Below are 22,423 nucleotides of genomic sequence, written 5' to 3'. Positions count from 1 at the left end.
AAGGATACCAAGGTCTGGTGAGGAGGTGGAATAGCAGTAAACCACTGCTGTGGTCTTCCTGCCCATTTAATTACGGGAAGACATCAGAGACACTCAAGATGAGGGATATTCTACAAAATACATGACCAGTATTCAAAAGTCACTTAAGAGGGACTGAGGAGCCATTATAGACTGGAGAAGCCTGAAGAGACACAATAATAAAATGCAAGGTAGGGTCCTGTGTTGGATCCTGGACTCCTGGACCAGGAAAAGGATGTTAGTGAGAAAGCTGGCAAAATGTGAAGAGTCTGTTGACTAGTTAACAGTATTGTACCTGTGTTAATTTCCTGGTTTTGAAAATTGGTAGTTACATGAGATGTTAACATCTGGGGAGACTGGGGGGAGGGTGGGTGGGAACTCTGCACTCTTTACAGATCTTCTACAAGGCGAAAATTATTTCAAAATTAAAAAAAAAAAAAACCCTTAATGGATAAGTTAAATAGCTATAAAATAGAGAATAAGTATATTGGAAGATGGACCTGAAGAAATTATCCAGAGAAACAAAGAGATGGGAAATATGAGAGTGAAGAAACACACAAATGAAAGTAAGAATAAAGAGATAATGGTTGACGGGCTTCCTGGTGGCGCAGTGGTTAAGAACCTGCCAGCCAATGCAGGGGACTCGGGTGCGAGCCCTGGTCCAGGAAGAACCCACATGCCGCGGCGGCTTTGCTCCGGACGCTGGAGAGAAGAGCTGCTCTCTGGCCTCCGGAGCCATTAGGCTCTCCTCCTGCCACAGGCCCAACGGCCAGTGTGGGCCCCTCCCCATCCCTCAGGCACTCTTGGACACACCCTGTACCGTCTACCCTGTCCCCACAAGCAGTCCTTGTCCGGTCAGCTCATTTTATTATGTGTTCATAAAAGAACCCCCTCCCGGCCGCCCCCCCCCCCCCCCCCCCGCAACACACACACACGCGCGCGCGCGCGGGGGGGTTTGGGCACACGCGGCGCTCGCCTGGCCAAAGTCAGTCCCCCCCCAGCCACAGCAACACCGTGGGAGGACGACCGCGACGAGGCGGCACCCGTTCCCCCACCGAGGGAGTCCAACCCCAACCACCCCTGGGGGGAGGGGATGCTGCTTCAGGGTCCCCAGCCTCCTCCAAGCAGGTCCCCTGCATGTCTTCCCCAAGAGGCTTGACTTGGGCCCGGCCCCCCTTCCCCGACGGCGGCGGCGACGGCGTCTGGGCTCCCAGCTGCAACCCCCCACCCCGCCCCCAACAGCCAGCCATCCCGTAGAGCTTTCTCAGCAAACCAGATACCTTAGCCGGTTGGGCCCCTGGCCCTTGCACAGCTGCTCCCCGTCGGCCCTGCTCCCCGACGGAGAGGAGCCTGGAGAGGCAGAGAGATGAGCCGAAGGAGGAGGGAGGAGGAGGGCTCAGTCAGGGCGGGATGGGCTAGCATTCCGGAAGAGCCCGAGGCCACCGTCCCTCGGGAGATGGCGAGAAGCCGGGCCAGGCTAGCTAAGCGGTGGCACTGCGGGCCCAGCCAGGCCGGTGGGACCGGGAGAGGCCGGCCCGGCCCCGCTGCTGTGGGCGGTGAGCGTGGCTCTGGGGCTCACCCACACCAGGAAAAGGCAGGGCCCGAAAGGAGGAAGAGGAGGGACAGAGTGGGCAAGCAAAGGTTGAAACAGGCTCCAAATCCAAGTTCCAGGCCCGCAGGCTCCGTCCTGGCGAGGTTTGTTAAAGAAGTCATTTCCTGTTTAAACCTTGAAATCCAAGATGGGTGTCTCTTTCCAATAAAGTAGCTTTGCCTCGTATGACTTTATAAAAAAAAAAAAAAAAAAAAAAGCTTGCCTGGCTCCACTCTCTCCTGTGCCTTTGCTCTGAGTGGCCGCTGCCCACCGACCAGGCCACCTGCCTCGCCCGGGCCAGAGGGTGGGATCACAAGATGCGGGGCGCCGACCTGTCATTGGTGACGGTCCTGCGGAGCCGCACCCCGCGCCGGATGGCCACCAGCATGTCTTCAGCCGGGGGGTCGCTGGTGGCAGCAGGGGGCGGGGTGGGAGTCTCCTCCACGGGGGTGGCCGACAGGGCAGTGGGGAAGGGGAACTGGCCCTCGCCCAGGGCGTGGGCGCCTGCCACCAGCTCCCCGAGCTTCTCCACCAGGCTGTGCCGGTTGGCGGCCAGCTGCCGCTGCTGCTGCTCGTCGTCCTCGGCCGCCAGCCCGGCCCCCGGCCCCGGGTAGCTGGCGGCCTCGGGGGACGGGCTGCCCCAGGCTGTGTTGGGCAGGCTGAGCCTCTTCGGGGAGGCCCTGGCCAGGTCCGGGGCCAGGGGCGAGGCGGCCTCGTCGGTGTAGAAGACGCACTCCTCGCTGCCCGCCCGCGTGGGCCCCACGTAGCCGGGGGAGTCGGGCACCGTGGGCGTCTTCACGGGGACGATGGGCGGCCGGATGGGGATGGGGCCGGCGCTGGAGAGGGTGCGGCGCACGGCGGGCTTGGTGGAGGGCGTGCGGCGGATGGTGGCCACGCCAGGGGGTGCGCCCGAGGTGGTGGGCAGCCCAGCGGTGGGCAGCCCCGCAGTGGAGGCCGGGCGCTTGGTCTGGATCAGGCGGCGGTAGTTCTGGGCGATGTTGCTGTTGCGAGGGATGGTGGACGACTTGTCGAACTCGGGTGGGCCCTCCCCGTCTGCGTCCCCGTTCACTGAGTAGCAGTCGTAGTCGGAGCCTGGGGGACACGGGATGCGGTGGGCCTGGGGCCCTGGGGGCCTGTGAAGGCCCAGCCGCCTGCCCCGGCCCCGGGGCCTACCTTGGGAGGGGATGGTGTCCTCGGAGCAGGAGGGCGTGGTGGTCTGCGTGCTGTAGCCGCTCGAGTATTGCAGGGAGTCCCGGCTGCTCTTCTGGTGCTCCAGGCTCAGGCCGCGGGTCAGCACCATGGCCAGGTCACTGGCCGCGGGGGACACCTCCTCACCGTGCTGCGGGTGGTAAGACTGCAGGCTGAAGCCTTGCTCCCCGCTTCCCCCCTCAGCCCGGACTGCAGGCAGCCCCCAGCAGGCTGAGCGGTGTGAGCGGGCCCTGCGACCACTTGCCTCGCCTCCTGGAGCTGACCTGGGAGTGAAGGTGGGGCCCTGGCGGGGCTGCCCAGGGAGTTGCCGCTTACCTTGGCTGCGATGGTGGCAGGGGACATGCGGGGTCGCGGGACCTCCTCTCCACTGGGGCCCAGGGTGCCCCCGCTAGCCGGGCCTGGCTCTGTGTCTCGGAGGAGCTCCGCTCGGTCCTTCCTCCGCTGCAGGGTGGTGCCTGAGGGCTGCTCGTGGGGGCCGGCCTTGGCCCAGTCCTGCAGGGCATGGCCAAGGGGTCCCTCACTGTTGCTGAGGTTCAGGGTTTCCAGACCCACATGGGCCCTCGGGCTCACAGTCATGGCCAAGGACAGAGCACAGAGGGCGCTGTGACACCCCAGTCCTGCCAGGCCCAGGGGCAGGAGGAGGAGCCCCAGGAGGGAAAGATGTGAGCGTGTGGGGAGTGGCTGCAGGTGGTGCGCAGGAGGCCTGTCTCGCGGGGAGCAAGTGCTCTGTGCACGCCCCTCTGGTTGAACCTGGGCCCTCCCTGTGTCCCGCTGCGGGTGGGAAGCACTGACCGTGGTAGGCGAGCTGCACTCGCTGACGGACTGGCAGGTTTCTGAGGCCTCGGAGGACGCTGAGCTGGAGGACTTCTGCCACGCAGAGGCGAGCAGGCAGGAGGATGGGCGGGGAGGCAGGACGAGAGGAGGGAACAGATCTGGTCACAGCGCTGGCATGCAGCAGGGCCTGCTGACTCAGCATCCCCACCCCACGCCCTCCAGGGGCTCAGCGTACGCAGTGGACGGCAGCACCCAGGGCACACGCCATGGGCAATGACCTGCCCCCTAGCCCAGCCCGATAACCACACACTTTGAGGATTAACAAGAGGACTGGCTGCTGATGGCCTGGATGTGGTGGGCAGGGAAAGAGCGATACTAAAGAGGGCAGCGGGGTGCTGGCTTGAACTGCCGGGTTGATGTGTCACTGTTTTCTCAGAAGGGCAGGCCTGGGGAAGGAATGGAGTCCAGAGTTCCATCCTATACATGTTAAGCTGAGCTGCCTGTTAGGTATCTATGCCCAGATGCCATGCAGGCAATTGTATTTACAGTCTGGAGTTTAGGGAGAAGTCAGGTTTGGAACCACAAATCCGGCAGCCGTCGGACAGAATAAGGTCACCTCGGCAGTCAGGATAGTCAGGATGACGGTGGTTAGAGAAAAGGTTCAAGGATGTCAGGCTGACATTCAGCGCGTTGGAAGAAGAGGATGGCCCAGCGAAGAAGAGTGACAGGAGCTGCTGGTGGTGTGGAGGAGGACCACGAGCAGGTGATGTCACAGAATCAGGGGAAGAACCTGACGCGCAAAGGAGGGAGGGTCAGTTGTGCTCGGCTGCTGGGGGTCCGTGCAGATGAGGCGGAGGGGTGTCTGTGCAGACCTCCAGAACTATTTCACAGAATGGTGGGGCAGAAGCCCACCGAGGACAGGACCGAGGGTGCCCAGGAGGCTCCTGCTCTGGACAGTGGCAGGAACTAGGTGCCCTGGAGGCCCCCCAACTCAAAACAACAAAGAGGGGCTTCCCCGGTGGTCCAGTGGTTAAGTCTCCACACTCCCAATGTAGGGGGCCTGGGTTCGATCCCTGGTCAGGGAACTAGATCCCACATGCATGCTGCAACTAAGACCTGGCGCAGCCAAATAAATAAATACGTAAATAACAAAGGAACAACAACAACAAAGAATGAAGAAAAAAGCAAGGGCAGAAACAGGACCATGAGGGTCCCCACGGCAGAGGCTGGCTCCAGCACTGTGGTTGAGAGACTGGGCAAGTGGCAAGGTGGAGAGCTCACCCTGTTAATGACCCAAATTAAACCTGGAAGGGAACTAATCAGTAGCACCTCTCAAGACCCTGTACCAGCCAAGTAAGATTCTCTAAATCATCCTGGTTTAGACGCCCAGATCTTTTTAGTAGTTTATGATGAGCCAAGATGACTAAAATAAAAGGAACTAAACTCTATAGGCAAGGATTCGGAGGAAATAATAAACACGTTTAGAATTTTACCAATATAATTGTTAAGACAAAAATAAAAAATAAAAGGACAAAAGTATTTGGAAAACTCAACGGAAAAATCCAACACCCATTCATGGAAAACAAGACACTTAGACTAGCAATAGAAAGGAACTTCCTTAATCTGATAGAGTTATCTACAAAAATATCAATACTTTTCTTTCTGAGGTTGGAAAAAGATAAGGATGCCCACTATCACCATTTCTATTTAGCACTGAAAGTTCTAGCAGTGCAATAAAGCATGAAAAAGAAGTAAAAAGCAAAAGGATTGGAAAAGAAGAAAATGGTTGTTTGTAAAAGACATGACTGTGTATGTATTATAGAATATTCAAAAGAACTAATATGTGTTTTTAGCGAGGTTATTGGATACAAGATCAACATAGAAAAAAAATCAAATTGCTAAATATCAGCAGCTAAAAAACCAGTAAAAGACTGAAAAAGCTGAAATAATTTAAAATAGCATCAATAAACATCAAATACCCAGGGCAAAAAATCCAGCAGTAGATGTGCAAGATCCTCACATGAAAACTGCAAAATATTATTGAGAGAAGGTAAAGCCATAATAAATGGAGAGACATATGTAATCCCAGTCAGAATCCCAGGGGTTGTTTTTTGTTTTTTTTAAGTGAAAACTGACAAGCTGATATTAAAATTTATAAGGAAATGCAAAGGGCCAAAAATTGACAAGGTAATATTGAAGAATATCAAAGCTGCAGGACTTTTATTACCAGATATCAAGATTTTTTATAAAGCTATTAATAATTAAGATGGTGTGGTATTGGTACAAGAACAGACAAATCAACCAGTGGAATAGAAAACAAACTCCAGAAACAGCTATGCATTCACAGACACACGTTTTATGACAAAGGTAACACACTACAGTGCAGTGGAGGAAAAGATGGTATTTTCAAAAAATTGTCAATTAGATATTCATATGGAAAAAATGACCTCTACCTCACCACACACACACACACACACACACACACACACACACACACACACAATCAATTCCAGATGAGCTGCAGATCTAAATGAAGAAAAGGTAAAACAAAAAGGCTTTTTCGGGAGGAAAACATCTTTGTGACCTTGGAGTACACAAAAATACCTCAAACAGGACAGAAAAAGCAATAACAATTGAAAAAAATGGATAAATTGGACACACATTAAAATTAAGAACTTTAGGTCATTAAAAGACCCCATTAAGGGAGTAAAACAGCAACCCACAGAATCAGAGATTATCAGATGAAAAGACTTGTATCCACAATATATAAGAAGTTCTACAAATCAACAAGAAAAAGACAACCTAGGAGAGAAAAACAAGCAAAAGATCTGAACAGGTCCTTCACAAAAAGAGGATATCCAAATGGCCTTTAAAAGTATGAAAAGGTGTTCAACCTCATTAGTCATCAGGGAAATACAAATTAAAAACACAGGGCACTATGATATAACACCTATCAGAATGGCTCAAATGAAAAGGATACCAAGGTCTGGTGAGGAGGTGGAATAGCAGTAAACCACTGCTGTGGTCTTCCTGCCCATTTAATTACGGGAAGACATCAGAGACACTCAAGATGAGGGATATTCTACAAAATACATGACCAGTATTCAAAAGTCACTTAAGAGGGACTGAGGAGCCATTATAGACTGGAGAAGCCTGAAGAGACACAATAATAAAATGCAAGGTAGGGTCCTGTGTTGGATCCTGGACTCCTGGACCAGGAAAAGGATGTTAGTGAGAAAGCTGGCAAAATGTGAAGAGTCTGTTGACTAGTTAACAGTATTGTACCTGTGTTAATTTCCTGGTTTTGAAAATTGGTAGTTACATGAGATGTTAACATCTGGGGAGACTGGGGGGAGGGTGGGTGGGAACTCTGCACTCTTTACAGATCTTCTACAAGGCGAAAATTATTTCAAAATTAAAAAAAAAAAAAACCCTTAATGGATAAGTTAAATAGCTATAAAATAGAGAATAAGTATATTGGAAGATGGACCTGAAGAAATTATCCAGAGAAACAAAGAGATGGGAAATATGAGAGTGAAGAAACACACAAATGAAAGTAAGAATAAAGAGATAATGGTTGACGGGCTTCCTGGTGGCGCAGTGGTTAAGAACCTGCCTGCCAATGCAGGGGACACGGGTTCGAGCCCTGGTCCAGGAAGATCCCACATGCCGCGGAGCAACTAAGCCCGTGCGCCACAACTACTGAGCCTGCGCTCTAGAGCCCGCAAGCCACTACTGAAGCCTGCATGTCTAGAGCCCGTGCTCTGCAACAAGAGAAGCCACTGCAATGAGAAGCCCGCGCACCACGATGAAGAGTAGCCCCCACTCGCCGCAACTAGAGAAAGCCCATGCGCAGCAACAAAGACCCAACTCAGCCAAAAATAAATAAATTTATAAAAAAAAATAAAAAGAGATAATGGTTGAAAATTCCTAGAACAGATAAAAAACATGAATACAGAGATAGAGAAACACAAACACACCAAGTGAGGTTAAACAAAAACAAATCCACAATTAGATACATTGTAGAAAAACTAAAGTGGCCAGAGAGAGAAGTCAGATCATTCACAAAGGCACAGCAGTGACTGACAGTGGACGTTACAACCAGCCACAGAAGCCAGAACACAGGGGGAATACATCTTCAAAATGTGGAAATGGAGTAAATGTCACCCCAGAATTGCATCCCTGGTAAAACTAACTTTCAAGAAAGAGGAAAAATATAAAGCATGTTAACAGATAAACAAAAACTGAGAGTTTACTACTACAGACCCATTCTAAAAGAACTTCTAAAGGACATATTTTACTTTAGAAAGAAGGAAAGTGACCTTAGAAGGAAGATGGGATACAAGGAAAAAATGAACAAAAAAAGTGTAAACACATATGGGTAAATCTAAAGATACTGTATGTATAAAATAATGATAAAATTAAGAAAAATGTCAATCATGGGGACGATTAAAAAGGAGATATATATATAGCTTATAAGGGGAGGGAGTGGGTGACAGAAGTTAAAATATACGTTAAGGTCCTTGCATTATTCAGGAGGTGGGGCTGTGACTTTGCTACGGATGCATGGTAAAATTTCAAGGTAACCTGTAAAAGAAATGAAATAAGAAGTATAACTTAAAATCCAGTAGAAGGAAAATCATGGGGAAAGGAAAAGACAAAAAGCAAGAGAAGTGACAAAAGCAGCACAGAAAAAGCAGAATGAATAGAAAGAAAAAAGTAAGACAGAAGTCTAAATATGCCAGTAATCATAATAAATGTGAACGGACTAAAAATGTCAATTAAGAGATTGTCAGATTGGATAAGAAAAGAAAATCTAGGCATATGCTGTTTATAAGAGACTCATCTAAAACATAAGGACATAGTGAGCTTAAAAGCTAAGAGACAGAAAATGATACAATATTGAGCAAAATAAAGCTGAAGGAGCTGTAGTAATATCAAAACAGACTTTAAGCTAGAAAACATAAAAGTAACAGAAGATCAACTACATCACATTAGGAGAGTCAGTTCACAAAGAAGAGTTAACATTTTAAAGTTGTATGCACCTAATAAAATAGTCTCAAAATATATAAAGCAAACAGATAGAACTATATGGGAGAAATGAACAATTCCAGCTTTTCAATTACTGATAGGTAAAGCAGACAGGAGTGAATGGGGAATGAGGTAAGAGGTGGTCAGCGTGGACAAGTCTTTTGAGAAGTTTTGCTGTGAAGGAGAGACTAGGTGGCTGGAGGAGAACATGGAGGAAGGGAAGGCTTTTAAGATGGATGATACTAGAGCATGTGTTTGTGTACTGACAGGAATGCGCCAGCAGAGGAGGGGAGACTGGCAATGCAGTGGGGACATCCTTGGGCAAGAGAGCAGGAAAAGAGAATGCTGAGCTCAAATGGAGGCACTCGCCATGATGGGGAAGGACAGCACCCTGGGCATGTGGCCTGACCTCCCTCTGTCTTCTGCTGTAGTTCCTCTGTTTCCATCTCACTGAGGCTGCAGGATCTGAGCCTGCATCTGAAGAGATTCTTGAGCCAGTCTCTGTGTTCAGAATGAGCTGGCCAAAGTGTGGAGAAGGGGGAGGATGTCTGCAGATCCTGGGGCTCCCGGGGGTGCCTCCTAGGGCCAGCCACTCCATCACAGCCAGCCTATGCAGGGGGAGGGTCACAAGGTGCCAGAGCTGGTAAGCTGCTCCAAGACCTTCCAACTCTCCTTAGCCTTGAGGCAGTGAGTTCAGGTTGGTCCTCAATGTGGTGGCCCTGGGAACCTCCAGGGCTAGTCTCAACAGCTGTAGGTGGCCTCCGACGTGGATAGCCTGAGGCTGGCATGAGGCACTGCACCCTACCCCGGGTGGTTCGGCAGATGCCCCCTCACCTGGCTGGTGATGTCTGAAGGCATGGGCGAGGGGGGCTTGGAGTAGGTGGCATCCTGGGAGATGAAGCCAGAGTCGTGGGAGGAGACGCTGGAGAGGCGGGCGCTGGCGGTGGCCGGCTGTGCCAGGCTGCGGTAGCGACAGGTGGAACCGGGTGAGTATGTTTGGGCACCCCCAGGCCACGGGGCTCCGCCACCCTTGGCACTGCTACTGCTGCTGGGGGCGCTGGGGGAGTGAAGGGGGGCGCACAGCAGCCAGACAGGGAGACACAGGGGTGTGTGTGGAAGGGCAACAGACGAGGGTGGGGGAGAGAGGTGAGGGGCAAAGGAAGGAAAAGACAATGTCAGACTACAAGGTCCTGAGACCAAAGTGCCACAGAGGAGCTGGGTTCCAGGACTGTGGGACAGGATGGGGCCTGGGCAGGGGACCACATTGAAGAGCTGGCCCAGCGCCTGCCCCTGGAGCACCCCAGTACTACCTCCTATTCTACCATCAAGAACAGTAGACCTTAGGTTAACAAGGAGGAAACTAAGTCACCCAGCATCAAAGAGTTTCCCAGTAAGGCTACAACCAGACATAAATCTGATCATGACTGTCTTCTCAAAGTCTGATATTTGCCATCAAATCCTAATTGAACGTCTGCTGCGTGGTGACGGTCTGTGTGGGTCTTGGACTCACTATTGCCCTCATCCTTTCCGCCCCCTGAAGGGTGTCCAGCCCCCTGTAGTTCATATCCTCTATGCGACCATTTCATCCGTGGGCAACGTTCCTGGCAATGAAGGTCGCCTTCCTCCTGAGCATGACCGGGAAGGTCCCCAGCCTCCACCCTTGGTCATGGGTGTCCCCTGCAATCAACTCTCCCCTCCTGTGCCAGTCACCCACCCGGGGTCTGAAGAGCCGCCAGTTGACGCGGACCCTCCTCTCCCTGCAGGAGCAGCTGACTGCTGTGCCTGGCTTGCCGCCCATGACCCGGTTGCCCAGACAAGGTGGATCTGGGGAAAGGGTGCCTGGCACAGAGGGGTCTCCCCGCCAGTAACTCGCGCTATGCTCACGGCCCTCCCGCCGAGGAGCCCTGAATCTTAAGTAGCTCTCCAAATCCCACCCAGGAGTGCTCCTGATCCTGAGCCTGACTGGTGATTGAGCAAGACCTTTGGCCTCTCCCTGGCTCTGCAAGACCTCGGGGCCCAGCTTAGGCTGAGGTTTGGGCCTGTAGCAGCTGCCCAGGCACCAGCTCTCAGGAACCAGCCAGGCTGCAGTGTCCATAAGGTAATAAGCCTGTAGCCTCAGCACATGTTCCCCAAAGCCTCCACAGCCCTCCCCATCTTAGATTCTTACTATTGCCCCAGCACTGTGTTGAGCCTGGCCGAGTCTAGTAGTTAAATGCTGGGATTCTGTACCTCAGCTTCCCCTTCTGTGAAATGGAGACAACACCATACCTGATACAGTGGTGTTAGGATTCAATGAAGAAAATGCATAAAGCATTTAGCACGGCACCTGGTGCATACTTATTGCTCCATAAACGAAGCTGCTGCCCCTCCGCCCGCCCCCAACACACGCCTGCACTAGCAGCAGTCTTGTGACGAGAGTAGAGTTTCCCCTATGCTTGCAGATTCCTTGATGACATAGGAGTTGTGTGAATTCTGGGGTCCTGAAGCTATTCTTGATGCAGTTGTGGTGGGACCTTCCTGATTCCTTGCTGCAGTACCCCTGCCCCTCCCTGCACCCCCCTTCAGCCCCCCACTGACCTGCACATACTGGACTTCCGGGAGCTGGAGCTGCTGGGCGATGAGGGTGGGGTCTGGTAGGACCAGCTGTAGTCTGAGCCCTTCAAGTCTTTGATCACCTGGATGGGGACATGAATGGGGTCACTGGAAGCAGCCCTGCCCTGCAGAAAGCCTCCTCATTTCCCTGGGTCTCCCCTCCGAGGGCTAGTAGGGCCAGAGGCCCCCTGCTGTCTTCCCAATTGAGAACCAGGACCCAAAGGAGATCCCTGGGAGTCTGAAGCCCCCTGCCCCCCAGCCTTTTCCTAACACAAGCTCCTCACTCAGGGGCCGGGGGGGACGCCTGGGGAGATTCCGCCCCCTCTGCTTCGCAGGGAAGCTGCGCAGGCCAGGACACGGGAGAGCCTGGTGCTCCTGAGGACTCACTGTCGCTGGCAGAGGAGCCAGGCCAGAGTGACCATGAAGGACACCACGGGGTTCAAATCCTGGCTCTGCTCTGCTCTCGGGCAAGTTCCTGGGTCTCTCCTGTGAAATGCAGCCAATCACTCCTATTTTAGAGGGCCACTGGGGTGAATGAGGTGACCCATGAGAAGTGCTCCGTGTGGGCTGGGCACACGGTAGGCACCTAGTGAGAGCAACGCCACGGCGCTGTCAGGTAGGGCTGACCCTAGTGCAATGGGAGCACGGTGGTGAGGTGAAGTGGGCAGGGCGGCACGTGGGGGCAGGAGCGTCTGGGTCTGGGGGAGCTGACGGGTGTGGGTGTGGATGGCAGGGAGGCATCATCAGGTCTTGCTTGCTCAGGGGGATCCTGCGGGTCTGGGACGTCCACCCATCTGCTCTCGATATAAGGCCCCCATTGGGTCCTGGGCACACCACCCCTCACCTGGGCAGATGCTCCTAGGTCCCCACAGAAGGTGGTCCTCTGTGTCCAGCTGCTTCCCCCAAATGCTGTCCCCCTTTTCTCCTCTATCATCCCCAACCAAGGGCAAGCCATCCCCTCCCGTCCTGTCCCAGGGCTGGCCGCACCTGCTCACTGGCGGGGGGCAGCTTGTGTGGCTCCGCGGTCAGCACCACCAGGTCATCGATGATGCCCTGCAGGTGGGTGATCTCTCCCAGCATGGTCAGCTCGCCGTTCTGATGGAGCAGTGAGTCAGCCTCTCGGCCCCGCCCCTGCCCACGCACCCCGGAGGACCAGGCCACACCGGGTCTCCCCTCCCTCACCCCTTCCCACCAACCAACGCTGCTTGGGCTGATGGAGGCTCCCAAATCATGGTTCTTGGGAACCCCTCAACTAGCCCAGTGGTGGAGATGCTCAGAACGCCTCTCTGTCCCCGAGGAACCCACCACCACAGGCTGCAGGAAGGTGATGAAGGTGCAGAAGCGGCCGCGCTCCTCAATCAGGGCCCGGCGCACCGCCTGCTTCTCCGTCTCCTCCAGCAGCAGGTACATGTCGTTCACGTCCTGCAGGGCACTGTCCAGCTGGGGCTGCAGGTCTCCTTTCCCTGGAGGTGTTGGGAGAAGAGGCCACGCTGGGGATGCCGGCCCGGCCCACTGCATCCACAGCTCAGACCCTGTGGTGGTGTCCCTGGCCGTGGGGCTGGCCACTGCCATGGGGGCCAGGGGACTGGGGAGGGCAGTCGGGGTGCTGGGGCTGGTGGAAGGGCTGGTCCCCAGAGCAGACAGAGAGGACAGAGAAGCAAAGCACACAGGAAAGATACCAAAGCCGCGAAGCCACCCAGGTCCTGGGGTGAGCAGAGCCCTGGTCAGCCCCAGGGCCGCCCCTGGAGCAGCTGTGCTCAGGAGAGCCCAGTGGCAGCCTCCACGAGAGCTGAGACTTCCACCGCCCAGGATACCCTCACTGCCCGTGGGATGGTGGCCCCTCGCGTCCCAGGGCACCGGGAGGAGGAAGGGAAGCAGGACAAAGTAGAGTGTGGGGGGCGCGGCCATAGGCCAGGCCACGAGGGGGTGTAGGGCCCAAGAGGGCTAGGGGCTGGGCCCAGGGGACAGGGAACGGGGTGCCTCCGTGTGGGTCCCCACTCAGCTCAGGGAATGATGCACACGGACAGCAACAGCGACACCAAGAAGCGGCGAGAGAGACAGGGAGAGGCGAGAAGATGATGTAAAGGAGACAGCGAGACAGGAAGTGGGGAGGCAAGAGGTAAGGACTCTGGGAGGGCCTGGCGGGGGCGGGGCAGCCAGGGCCTGTGTCCCCACCCTGCCCGGTCCAACCCCTCTCGGACTGGCAGACTGACCCAGCAGTGGCCCCGGACTCATCCCTGGCCAGGGGCCCCAGGGGCCCCAAGGGGACTGTGCCCCAGGTCCCTCCCTCGCTGGACCGACCGCCTTCCTCGGTCTTCCTTGGCCTGGAGAGGCTCCTTCCAATGGCCCTGAGCTGGGGGAGACAGACAAATGCGACAAGGACGGGAGGAGCAGCTGGAGGAACGGACATCTGACTTACCAAGTAGCTCTACAGGAAGGATTGGGACGAGGAGAGGAGAGGAGAGGAGAGACAGAGAAAGAAAGAATGTGTGAAAGACAGCCGGATGGACAGAGCCACTCCTGGGGGTGGGGCGCGGGGTCCGGGGGGGGGGCCTGGGCCTGTTGGGCCTGCCGCCGCCTCCCTGGGAGGGGAGGTCCTGGGTCGGGTCTGGGCTGCAAGGTGCGCTCCCTCCTCTGCCCCACCCAACAGGTTGGAGGGTCCTGTGTGCGGGATAGGGCCCCTCAGGCCAGGATGCTGCCCTGGGGCGCCCCACAGGGCGGCGGGGGACACGGAGCGGGGCCCCGTGGGGCTGTGCCTCTGTGGGCCAGCTCTGGGCTCTACCTTTGCGTGCTTTCTTCTGCAGCTTCAGCGTGTCTGAAGATTTCTTCTTGATCTCATGCCTGGCTCGTTTGTACTCTGTGCAAGGGATGAGAAAGGAGCCCTGTGACGGCGGTTTCCGCCCAGTCGGGGGCGGGAAGCACGCCGAGCCCCAGACCCACCTTTTGCGTGGTCCTTGTCCAGCTGGTTGGCCGACTTCTTCCAGTCCTCGATGCGCTCCTGCAGTGGGTTGATGAGGCTCTCCAGGAGCGCACTGTGGGCGGAGGCAAGAGGGTCAGGGCCACCATGGAGGTCTCCCCGTGACACGCCCCCCTCCCCGACCGCAGCGCCCACTCACTTGGTGAACTGCCGCAGCTTGGTCTCGATGCTGCGGTGGCGCATGCACATGCGCGTGAGCGCCGAGCCGATATCCCGCGTGGCCCCTGGCGAGGCAAGCGCGCAGCGTGTGAACGGGCCCGCCGGGGCTTCTGCAGTCCCGGCCTCGGGCCACGAGGGGGCGCACTGGCCCGCGAAGGACGAGCCGGCACCCCGCCCCCCCCCCGCCCCCCCGCCGCTTTCCGCAATCCTGCCGGCCCCAGCAGGCGACTTGATCTCTTCTCAGTATTTACCAAGGCCCTCCTCCGTACGGGACCAAGGTCCTGCCCATCCTGGCTATGCCAGCCTCCTGCAGCTGCGGCTGCTCTGCTGGTCGGGCCAGGAGCTGCCCTTCACCCCAGCTGGGAGACCATCCAAAGAGCCAACCAAAATCCCCTACCAGGAACCCCCTCCAGGTGTGCCCAGATGCAGGTGTGAGAGTGCAAGCACGCGCCCACTGCCTTGGTTCTCACCACCGGCACCCCGCCCCCCCCCCGCCCCCCCGCCGCTTTCCGCAATCCTGCCGGCCCCAGCAGGCGACTTGATCTCTTCTCAGTATTTACCAAGGCCCTCCTCCGTACGGGACCAAGGTCCTGCCCATCCTGGCTATGCCAGCCTCCTGCAGCTGCGGCTGCTCTGCTGGTCGGGCCAGGAGCTGCCCTTCACCCCAGCTGGGAGACCATCCAAAGAGCCAACCAAAATCCCCTACCAGGAACCCCCTCCAGGTGTGCCCAGATGCAGGTGTGAGAGTGCAAGCACGCGCCCACTGCCTTGGTTCTCACCACCCGAAGGAGCAGGGGACCCAGGTCCCTGCTACTCGGACCAGAATGCAGAGGAGACGCCAAGGCCAACAGGGAATGTCCACCTGCCCTCTGTGCTCTCAGAAGGGCAGAAGGGGGTGGAAAAGAAGAAGCCACAGTCAAACTCACCGTAGGGAAGCATGAACAACTGCGGCTGAGGGGTCAAACCAGCCGCCCAGAAGCGAGAAGGCATCCCCCCTTTGTAACATCCTGTCATCTTTCGCCCACTCCTGCTTGCATGCCTCTAGTGACGAGAGGCTCACTCTCTACACAAAATGCCCATTCCATTAGGGAGCAGAACTCAAGGTCCCTACTCTGGGCCTGGTGTCCTCTTCCCGGTTCATATTCCACCCAGCCTTTCCAGTTTCCAAGCCCAACCTGGGGCATCCCCAACCTCCAGCCGTGCCCCCTCCCTACCTCGGGTGTTGGTGGCCATGTCAGCCACTTTCTGGAAGGCATCCAGGAAGGCCACAGCAGCCAGCACAGTGGTCCTGGGGAGATGGAGAGCGAGATGGTCTGTGGGTGAGGTGTCTTTTCTACCCATTCCCTCCCCAGCTGGGGCACCCTCAGCAGCCTCACCTCAGCTGGGAATGCAGCTTTGTGGCCTTGGAGTTGAAGTCCTCCCAGATGGGGTAGGAGCTCTGCAGAGGAGATGGGAGAGGAAGGGAGACTCCGTGAGGACTGCAGGGCTCTACCTGGGCTGGGCTCCCCACATGCCTGGGTCCAGACTCTGGGCAGTTTCTGAGACAGCAGCCCTGCCCCTGCGGAGAGGAAGGCTCCTGGGCTCTCTAGGGGGACAGGAGACCAAGGACAGAGACCTGGGGCATGAAGAAGGCCCGGCCCTGGGAACAGGCACCTTTGCCCATTCCTCCCTTCCTGACAGTCAGGAACTCTGACCCACTGTCTGCAATGGTGGCCCACATCCTCAGCGGAGATGGAAACAGTGAATGGCAGGTCCTGTCTCCTCGGGGATGGGAGGGGCCTGGCAGGGGATCTGGGCTGAGCCACATGAGGGGCACTATGTTCCCTCGACACAGCCCAGGATGGTCCACATGGCATGGGGGTGGGGGCAGAGGCACAGTGCACAGTGCCAGGGCTCAAGGCATGCCAGGTCCAAACTGGGGCCTCTGGGGCCCCCACCCTGTGCCCTGGAAGCAACTGCCAGCCCGGCCATCCATCCACCCCGGGCCAGCAGAAGTGGCTCCCAGGCCCGGGGAGGCTATGGCTGCTTCAGAGCCTGGCCAGCCTGCCTGGGACAGTCAGGCCCCAGGCTGAATGGGGCCTTGTGCGGCCAACAGAGCCACCTTTCTCCACCCCCGGCTCCCCTCCCTTCCTGGGGACACAGTGTGGCCTTTATCCCAGCCTGGCCCAAAGTTCTGAGTTGGGAGGGGGTTTCCCAGTAGGGAAGCCAGGCTCTTGGTGATCAAGTTGTCCAGTGAGATCAAGGGTTTTTTCTGGCTAATGGGCCCTCACATGGCTGTTGGGTCCTGGCCCAATGGCCCTGTGGAAGACTTGATCCTTGAAGGGGAGCTTCAGGCCGGCAAAGCCCCTAGCCCCAAAGCGCTGCCGACCTTCCCTTCCATGTGGGATGGGACGCTGGGAGCTGGGGCTTTTCCAGTGGAAAGGGGGAAGGCAGAGACCCCAGTCCCCAAGGCCTCAGAGGGAGGCTTTGCCAGGCTGGAACCCCAGGGACAGGGCCAGCCTGCAGGGGTGGAGAGGACAGGGCAGCTTCTGGGAGCCTCAGAATCTCCCTCCCCTCCCAGCCCAGCCCAACCAGTGGCCAGGGAAAGCAAATATTTGAGAAGTTCACACAGGCTGGGGCGGGAAGGGGGAGGCTGTGCGTGGGCTGTCTCTGTGCGGCACGGCTCAGGGTAAAGGAGCCCGGGAGGCCGCCCCTGACAGTCCTGAGGGCCTGGCGCCCTCCCTCACCTCAACACCCTCAGCCCTAAGCCTTGCCAAGACCTCCAGGGAGGAGGGATGATGCTGTGGGTACAGGGGTCCAGAGGCACCGTCCTGGCCCCCAGAAAACCTAAGCACCCCCAGCAGCCTCTGGGCAGTCTCAGAGGGCAGCAAGCTGGGAGAAGCTGGGAAGACACAGGTCCCTACCCCATTAAAGCCCCTGGCTGGGGCCCACCCCGACGCTTCTGCCCAGCCAGGATCGCTCCATCCCAGACCCTCACAGCCTTGGCTTTCCCGGTGGAGAGGGCACAGGATGGGGCATGGGGGAGGCCAGGCCCGGTCCCTCCTCAGCAGATGGACAGGAGCACCTGGGTCCCTAAGGACCTGAGACTCCACCCCCCACTGGTAACTCACGAGGACCCCAGAGGTGAGGTTGAGGGGCCGAAGCAGCCAGGGCCCCAGGGGTGTCCTCAGTCTTCATCTGGACCTGTGCCCTCACATGGGCCGCACCCTGGCTGTCAGGTTCTAGGACTCTGGGTTGTTATCACTAGTGACAGGGACTGCTACTGTTGATCAAGAGCGTGCGGTGGGCCAGGCACTGCGTGATCGCATGGAATCCTTACAATGACCCTGTGAAATGAATACTGTTGTCACCCCCATTCTAAAGATGAGGAAACTGAGGCTCACAGAGATTAACCGGCTTGCCCAAGGCCATCGAGTGCCAGGGTCAGGATCTGATCCCTTGTCTGACTGGTCACTACACGTCAGGGATTCCCCCCCCACTTCCGGGATGTGGGGAGACGAATATCTGGGCATCAAGGGTGGGTAGGGGGCAGGAACTACATGGATGGGAGAGACGCCCAGCTCTGCCCCCAGAGCAGTGGGCTGCTCTGGAGGGGAGAGGTGACATGCTCACTAGAGGTGCTCAAGTGGATGGGACGAGACCGATACGGGGGCTGCGGGGCCCCAGGCCCCCGGCCCCCGGACACTGTCTCTGACCAGGCCCTGGGCTGTGCAGGTGAGCGACTCAGGCTGCAATCCCAGAGAGGGGGCTTTCTGGGTGGCCTTGGGCCAGGGCGTCCTCTCTGAGCCTGTGTGCTCACCTGTAAGGTCAGGATGGGAAGTGCACCGATGTCAGCGGGTCAGTATGGAGACTGCACGGAAAGCACTAGCACAGTGCCCGGCACACAGTAAATGCTAGGTTAATGCTGGCGGACAGAGCAGGCACTTGACCCCTGCTTCTCTGCCAGGAGCCTCTCCCACCTGGCCAGGGCCTATGTGTCCGGGTGACACTCCCCACTCTCGAGGGCAGGCAAAGATTATGACCCTGTCTTCTGGATAGGCCAGTGCTGCTGAAGGTGAGGCCTGGGGCTGAGGCAGAGCCCTGGGTGCCATGCCCAGCCCTGTCATCTTGGGCAAGTGCCTGCCCTTCTCTGGGATTCGATGGGCATCTGAGCTAAATGAGGCACAGCAGGCAGGGAAAGCTCCCGAGGGCCCCCTCCCAATCCCTGAGCTACTGTCCTCCTCCAGGCCTCCCAGGCTCCAGGTGTAGGTCCTCCTCCCCTACTCTGCCTCTCCCACACCAGGGTCTGGGCCTCCAGGAGGGCCAGAGTGTGCTGTTGTGGGGCCTGTGGCCGTGCGGTGGCCGTGCGGTGGCCGTGCTTGCCCTGTGTGGAGGGGCCTCACAGGTAAGCTCAGTCTCCTCAACCTGGCCACGTTCCTCTACGGAAACCCTGCTGCTTCTGTGGCTCAGGCCACTGAAGGCAACAGCCAGAAGCTGTCCCTCAAATCCAGATGATCGACCTCCAGGTGGCCCGGTCCCCTGCTCTGTCCCTGGCCCAAACACATGCATGTGTCGTAGGTGTATCAGGACTTGGCATCACCGCAGGTGAAACCTCTCCCAGTTTGCTTCCACATATCAGAAAATCCTGCCTCAATCACTTGTTACAACCTGGGCCCATTTCCTTCTATCTCATCCCAAAGTTCCTTGCAAATTGCCTGGAGAGGGAGGGAGAGAGTCCTGCTCCTCTGCTCTGTGCAAAAGCTGCTGCTCTCTGCAGTGTTTGTGGAGAGGATGCCAGAAGGAGGAGGGTGTGGGAAGGTCCCCCCCCGCCTGCCAGCCCTGGGAATGGTTGGGGGAGGGTTGTCTGGGCTGTTTGGTCCCAGGAAGGAAACCTAGTGCCAGGGCTATGATGTCCACAGGGCAGGAGGGGCTGCTGAGGGCAGAGAGAGGCCAGGACTTTTGGGGGCCGGCAGAAGCAGCTTGGAGTGGAGTTGCAGGGGACGGAGCTCTCAGGGGAGCACCCTATACGGGGGCAGTGAGTAGCTCCTATACATGCTGCTAACCCTGTAGTTCCCAGTGAGGGTGGCTCCAGTTCTCTCGGGGGTGGCGGGGGCGCAGGGATCTGGCAGCTGCCCCTGGGGCTGTTCCACTGGCAGCACTGGGAACCCCCCGAAGGCCCTGCTTGGGCACTGTGGTGTGTCCTCCCGGGGCCTGCGACATCACGGTAGGATTCTCTGTTGTGTACTTGAGAGTGTGAGACAGCTTGTGAGGGCGGGGGTCTGACGAGTTCCCAGTTCTCTCCCCTGCTCTTCCCCTGCCCCACAGGCCTGCCCAAGAGGGGCAGGGTAGAAACGCTGCTTCCTGGCCCCCGTCCTGTCATCGGAGCTGCCCTTCCTCTCTGCCTAGTCAGCCTGGGCCGGCCCTGCCAAACCCTAGCCTCTTTGGGGGAGAGGATCCCCCTCACTCCGTAGACCACCAATGAGGGGTGAGGTCAGGGAGTGTCCAGCAGTCTCCTTAATGACCTTGAGCCATTCCCAGGCCTCAGTTTCCCCACCTGGTGAGCCCGCGGTGGGCCAGGAATTGGTGGCCCGCTGCAGCCTGGCCCTGGGCAATCGTGGGGAGGGGGGTTGGAGCTGACAGCCTGGAGCAAGAGTAGCCCTTCCCTGGGGTTGCTCCATCAACCCCACCTTCTCCCTCCTCCTCCCAAGGTGGGGACAGAAGACTTGGGATGCAGGAACGCTCATCGTGGAGACCTTGGAGTCCTGGAGCTTGTTTTGGGGGACCCGGGCAGCGGGTGCGGAGGCCGAGGCCGGCAGGGAAGGAGTTAACGGTTCCCTGCTTTATTATTTTTCCCTGCTTTGGCGGTGACAGCATTGTCTGGGCTCCCGGGCCGTCGTGGGCGGGGGAGAGGGAGGGTATGGTGGTGGTAGGGGGCGGAGGCCGGAGAGACCCCGGGCCCGTTAAAGGGCCGTGGGGTCGCTCCCGGAGCCAAACCCCATTCATGGTTTGGGGGTCTGGGGCGCGGGGAGCCCGCGTGTGCGCAGGCTCGGGTCGGGTCCCCAAGAGGGCGCTGCGACCCGGGCGACCCGGGGCTTGGACCCCGGGCACCGCACGGACACCCCGACACACGAGCACCCACACCCCCCAAGACGGACACCCAGAGACCCGGGCGCACGGCAGTCGCAGGCCAAACGCGCTCAGACAAGGACAAACAGACACGGCGGCGCACGGACACAGCGGGGCACGGCTGCCCGCCGCCACGCGTCCCCAGAGGGGGCACGCACCCGCACAAGCACCCGCGCGCCCGCAGGGCGGCCAGCCCCGCCGCGCCCCGTTACCTTCATGTCGTTGACGATGGCCTGGAAGAGCCCTCCCAGGGCGCCGCACTCCTTCTCCGCCGTCTCCATGCTCGGGCCAGGCGGCAGCGGCGGCGGCGGGGCGCAGGCTGGGTGCGGGGACCCGGGCCGCGGCGGCTTCCGCTCCGAGGCCGGGTCGGGCCTGCAGCCTCCGGGCTGCGCTCAGCGGCCTGCCGCGCCGCGCTCGGGGATCGCGGGCCGCCGCGGGGCGGCGCGGGCCATGTCGCGGCGGGGCTGGCGGGCGGCGCGGGGGGCGCGGCGCGGGCAGTCGGCGGCGCAGCCTCGGCGCGGGGACTGGAGCGGCGTCCGTAATCCGAGCCGCCGAGGCTTGGACGTCACGTGGACGCGCGGAGGGAGGGCCACGGGGAGGGGCAGGGCCGTGGCGGGAGGGGTCTGTGGGAAAGACCGGGTGAGCTCCGGCCCATTCACCAGGAATGGAGCCTGGGCTTTGAAATCCGAGCCCCGGCGCGGCCAAACTGGTCGGGCTAGAGGGCCCGGCAGGCGCAGGCGCCACCGCGGTTCGGGGGCGGCGCTGGGGCGGGGCTGCCCGGCTTGCCCGCGGGAATGGGACCAGTGGTTGGGTGCCCGCTCCGGGAAGGTGCCCAACACCCGCCCCCCCCCAGCCTTTGGTCTCTGGCCGGTGTGTGTGTGTGTCGGGGTGTGTGTGTGTGTGTGTGTGTGTGTGTGTGTGTGTGTGAGCATCCCATGGGATGGATACACCACACTCAGCAGGGGCGCACGGTGCCCTGGAGGCCACCCGCCTTGGAACGTTTTATCCCCGGCACAGAAGGGTTTGGACCCTCCTCCAGAAGTTCTCTGGCTCCTTTTCCAAGCAGTGCCAGTGCTGATGCTACCTGCATGGTGTGCCCCAGGCCGGGCCTTTGGGGATGGTGGTGTACTGGTCCTCAAGCAACCTCTTTCCTCAGGTTGGGGCCGTGTGGGACCAGCAGAACAGAGGTGGGCCACTGTCCCCAGTCTCTGATGCCAGAGTACCCATGTATGAGGATGCATGTGTGTGTACGTTGGCCATGGTGAGTTCAGTCTGTCATCCTGTTCTGGAGACTCCAGGCAGGGAAGCCCACCCTCCTGGCCCTATGCTGGGGCTCTGGGGAAAAGCCCGAACAAGATCCTTCTCTTCTATCCCAGGGACCCACAAGAGCCACTTGGGAGATCATTAGGCCAATCCGAGGCTTCCCAAAGCCTGGGGTCAGGTGGAATCTGGCTTATGGGTTTGGAGAGCTAAGACTCATTTAGCCAAATCAAGGGGTGGGGATGTGGGAAGCCCACCCCCTGCCCCGCCCAACTCCCTGCCCTGGTCTGGGCCTTCCCCTCCATCCCCAGTGACTTGGAATGTTCTGCAGTGTGCCCCTTCATTCAGAAACTCCTGAGGCTCACTCAGTTCATCTGTCTAGTGGGGACATGTCCCATGCCCCCCGGGCGGGGTGTTGTCAGGATGGAAAAGTCAGATTAGGTGCCTGAGAAGGCAGGGTTCAGGGGGCCAGGCCAGTGCTTGGTGCTCTCCAGGAAGAAGGGGCTGGTTCTATAGAGGTGAGGGCTGGGCCCAAGGCCCACACCCCAGTCAGGTGAGTGTGCAGAGAGCGACCAGCCTCTCCTGGCAGAGCCAGCACTCCTGGGACCACCATGAGAACAAATCTCTAGGACAGGCAGCAAGGTCCTGGGGCAACTGCAGCATCAGGCGAGGGCAGGCATCAGTGAGAAGGAGCAGGCCAGGCACGG

The 22,423-nt window shown here is 58.1% G+C and overlaps 1 protein-coding gene across 4 annotated transcripts; it reads right to left on the bottom strand.

Annotated features, from left to right (window-relative positions):
• Positions 1 to 1,177: 1,177 nt before the first annotated feature.
• Positions 1,178 to 20,817, bottom strand: MTSS2 (MTSS I-BAR domain containing 2). 4 transcript variants are annotated; one of them, XM_024125035.3, is made up of 14 exons: positions 20,669 to 20,817; positions 15,728 to 15,789; positions 15,566 to 15,639; positions 14,332 to 14,416; positions 14,156 to 14,247; positions 13,998 to 14,072; positions 12,521 to 12,678; positions 12,203 to 12,310; positions 11,201 to 11,298; positions 9,458 to 9,584; positions 3,611 to 3,685; positions 3,134 to 3,310; positions 2,783 to 2,948; positions 1,178 to 2,701 (listed from the first exon to the last, which is right to left on the bottom strand). In XM_024125035.3, the coding sequence occupies exons 1-14, from the start codon at positions 20,735 to 20,737 to the stop codon at positions 1,920 to 1,922; spliced, it is 2,148 nt and encodes a 715-aa protein (XP_023980803.1). In that variant the 5' UTR covers positions 20,738 to 20,817; the 3' UTR covers positions 1,178 to 1,919. The 4 variants fall into 4 exon arrangements, with proteins under 4 accessions (XP_023980803.1, XP_028333380.1, XP_054934976.1 ...); XM_028477579.2 differs by having other exon boundaries at positions 1,180 to 2,701; positions 9,458 to 9,680; positions 20,669 to 20,816; XM_055079001.1 differs by lacking the exon at positions 20,669 to 20,817 and adding an exon at positions 17,462 to 17,492 and having other exon boundaries at positions 1,181 to 2,701; positions 9,458 to 9,680.
• Positions 20,818 to 22,423: the final 1,606 nt, after the last annotated feature.

This window comes from Physeter macrocephalus, chromosome 17 (genome assembly GCF_002837175.3).
Source record: "Physeter macrocephalus isolate SW-GA chromosome 17, ASM283717v5, whole genome shotgun sequence".
NCBI lineage: Eukaryota > Metazoa > Chordata > Mammalia > Artiodactyla > Physeteridae > Physeter > Physeter macrocephalus.
The sequence above is the reverse complement of the archived record's forward strand: the minus strand, read 5'-3'. Positions and strand labels throughout refer to the sequence as shown.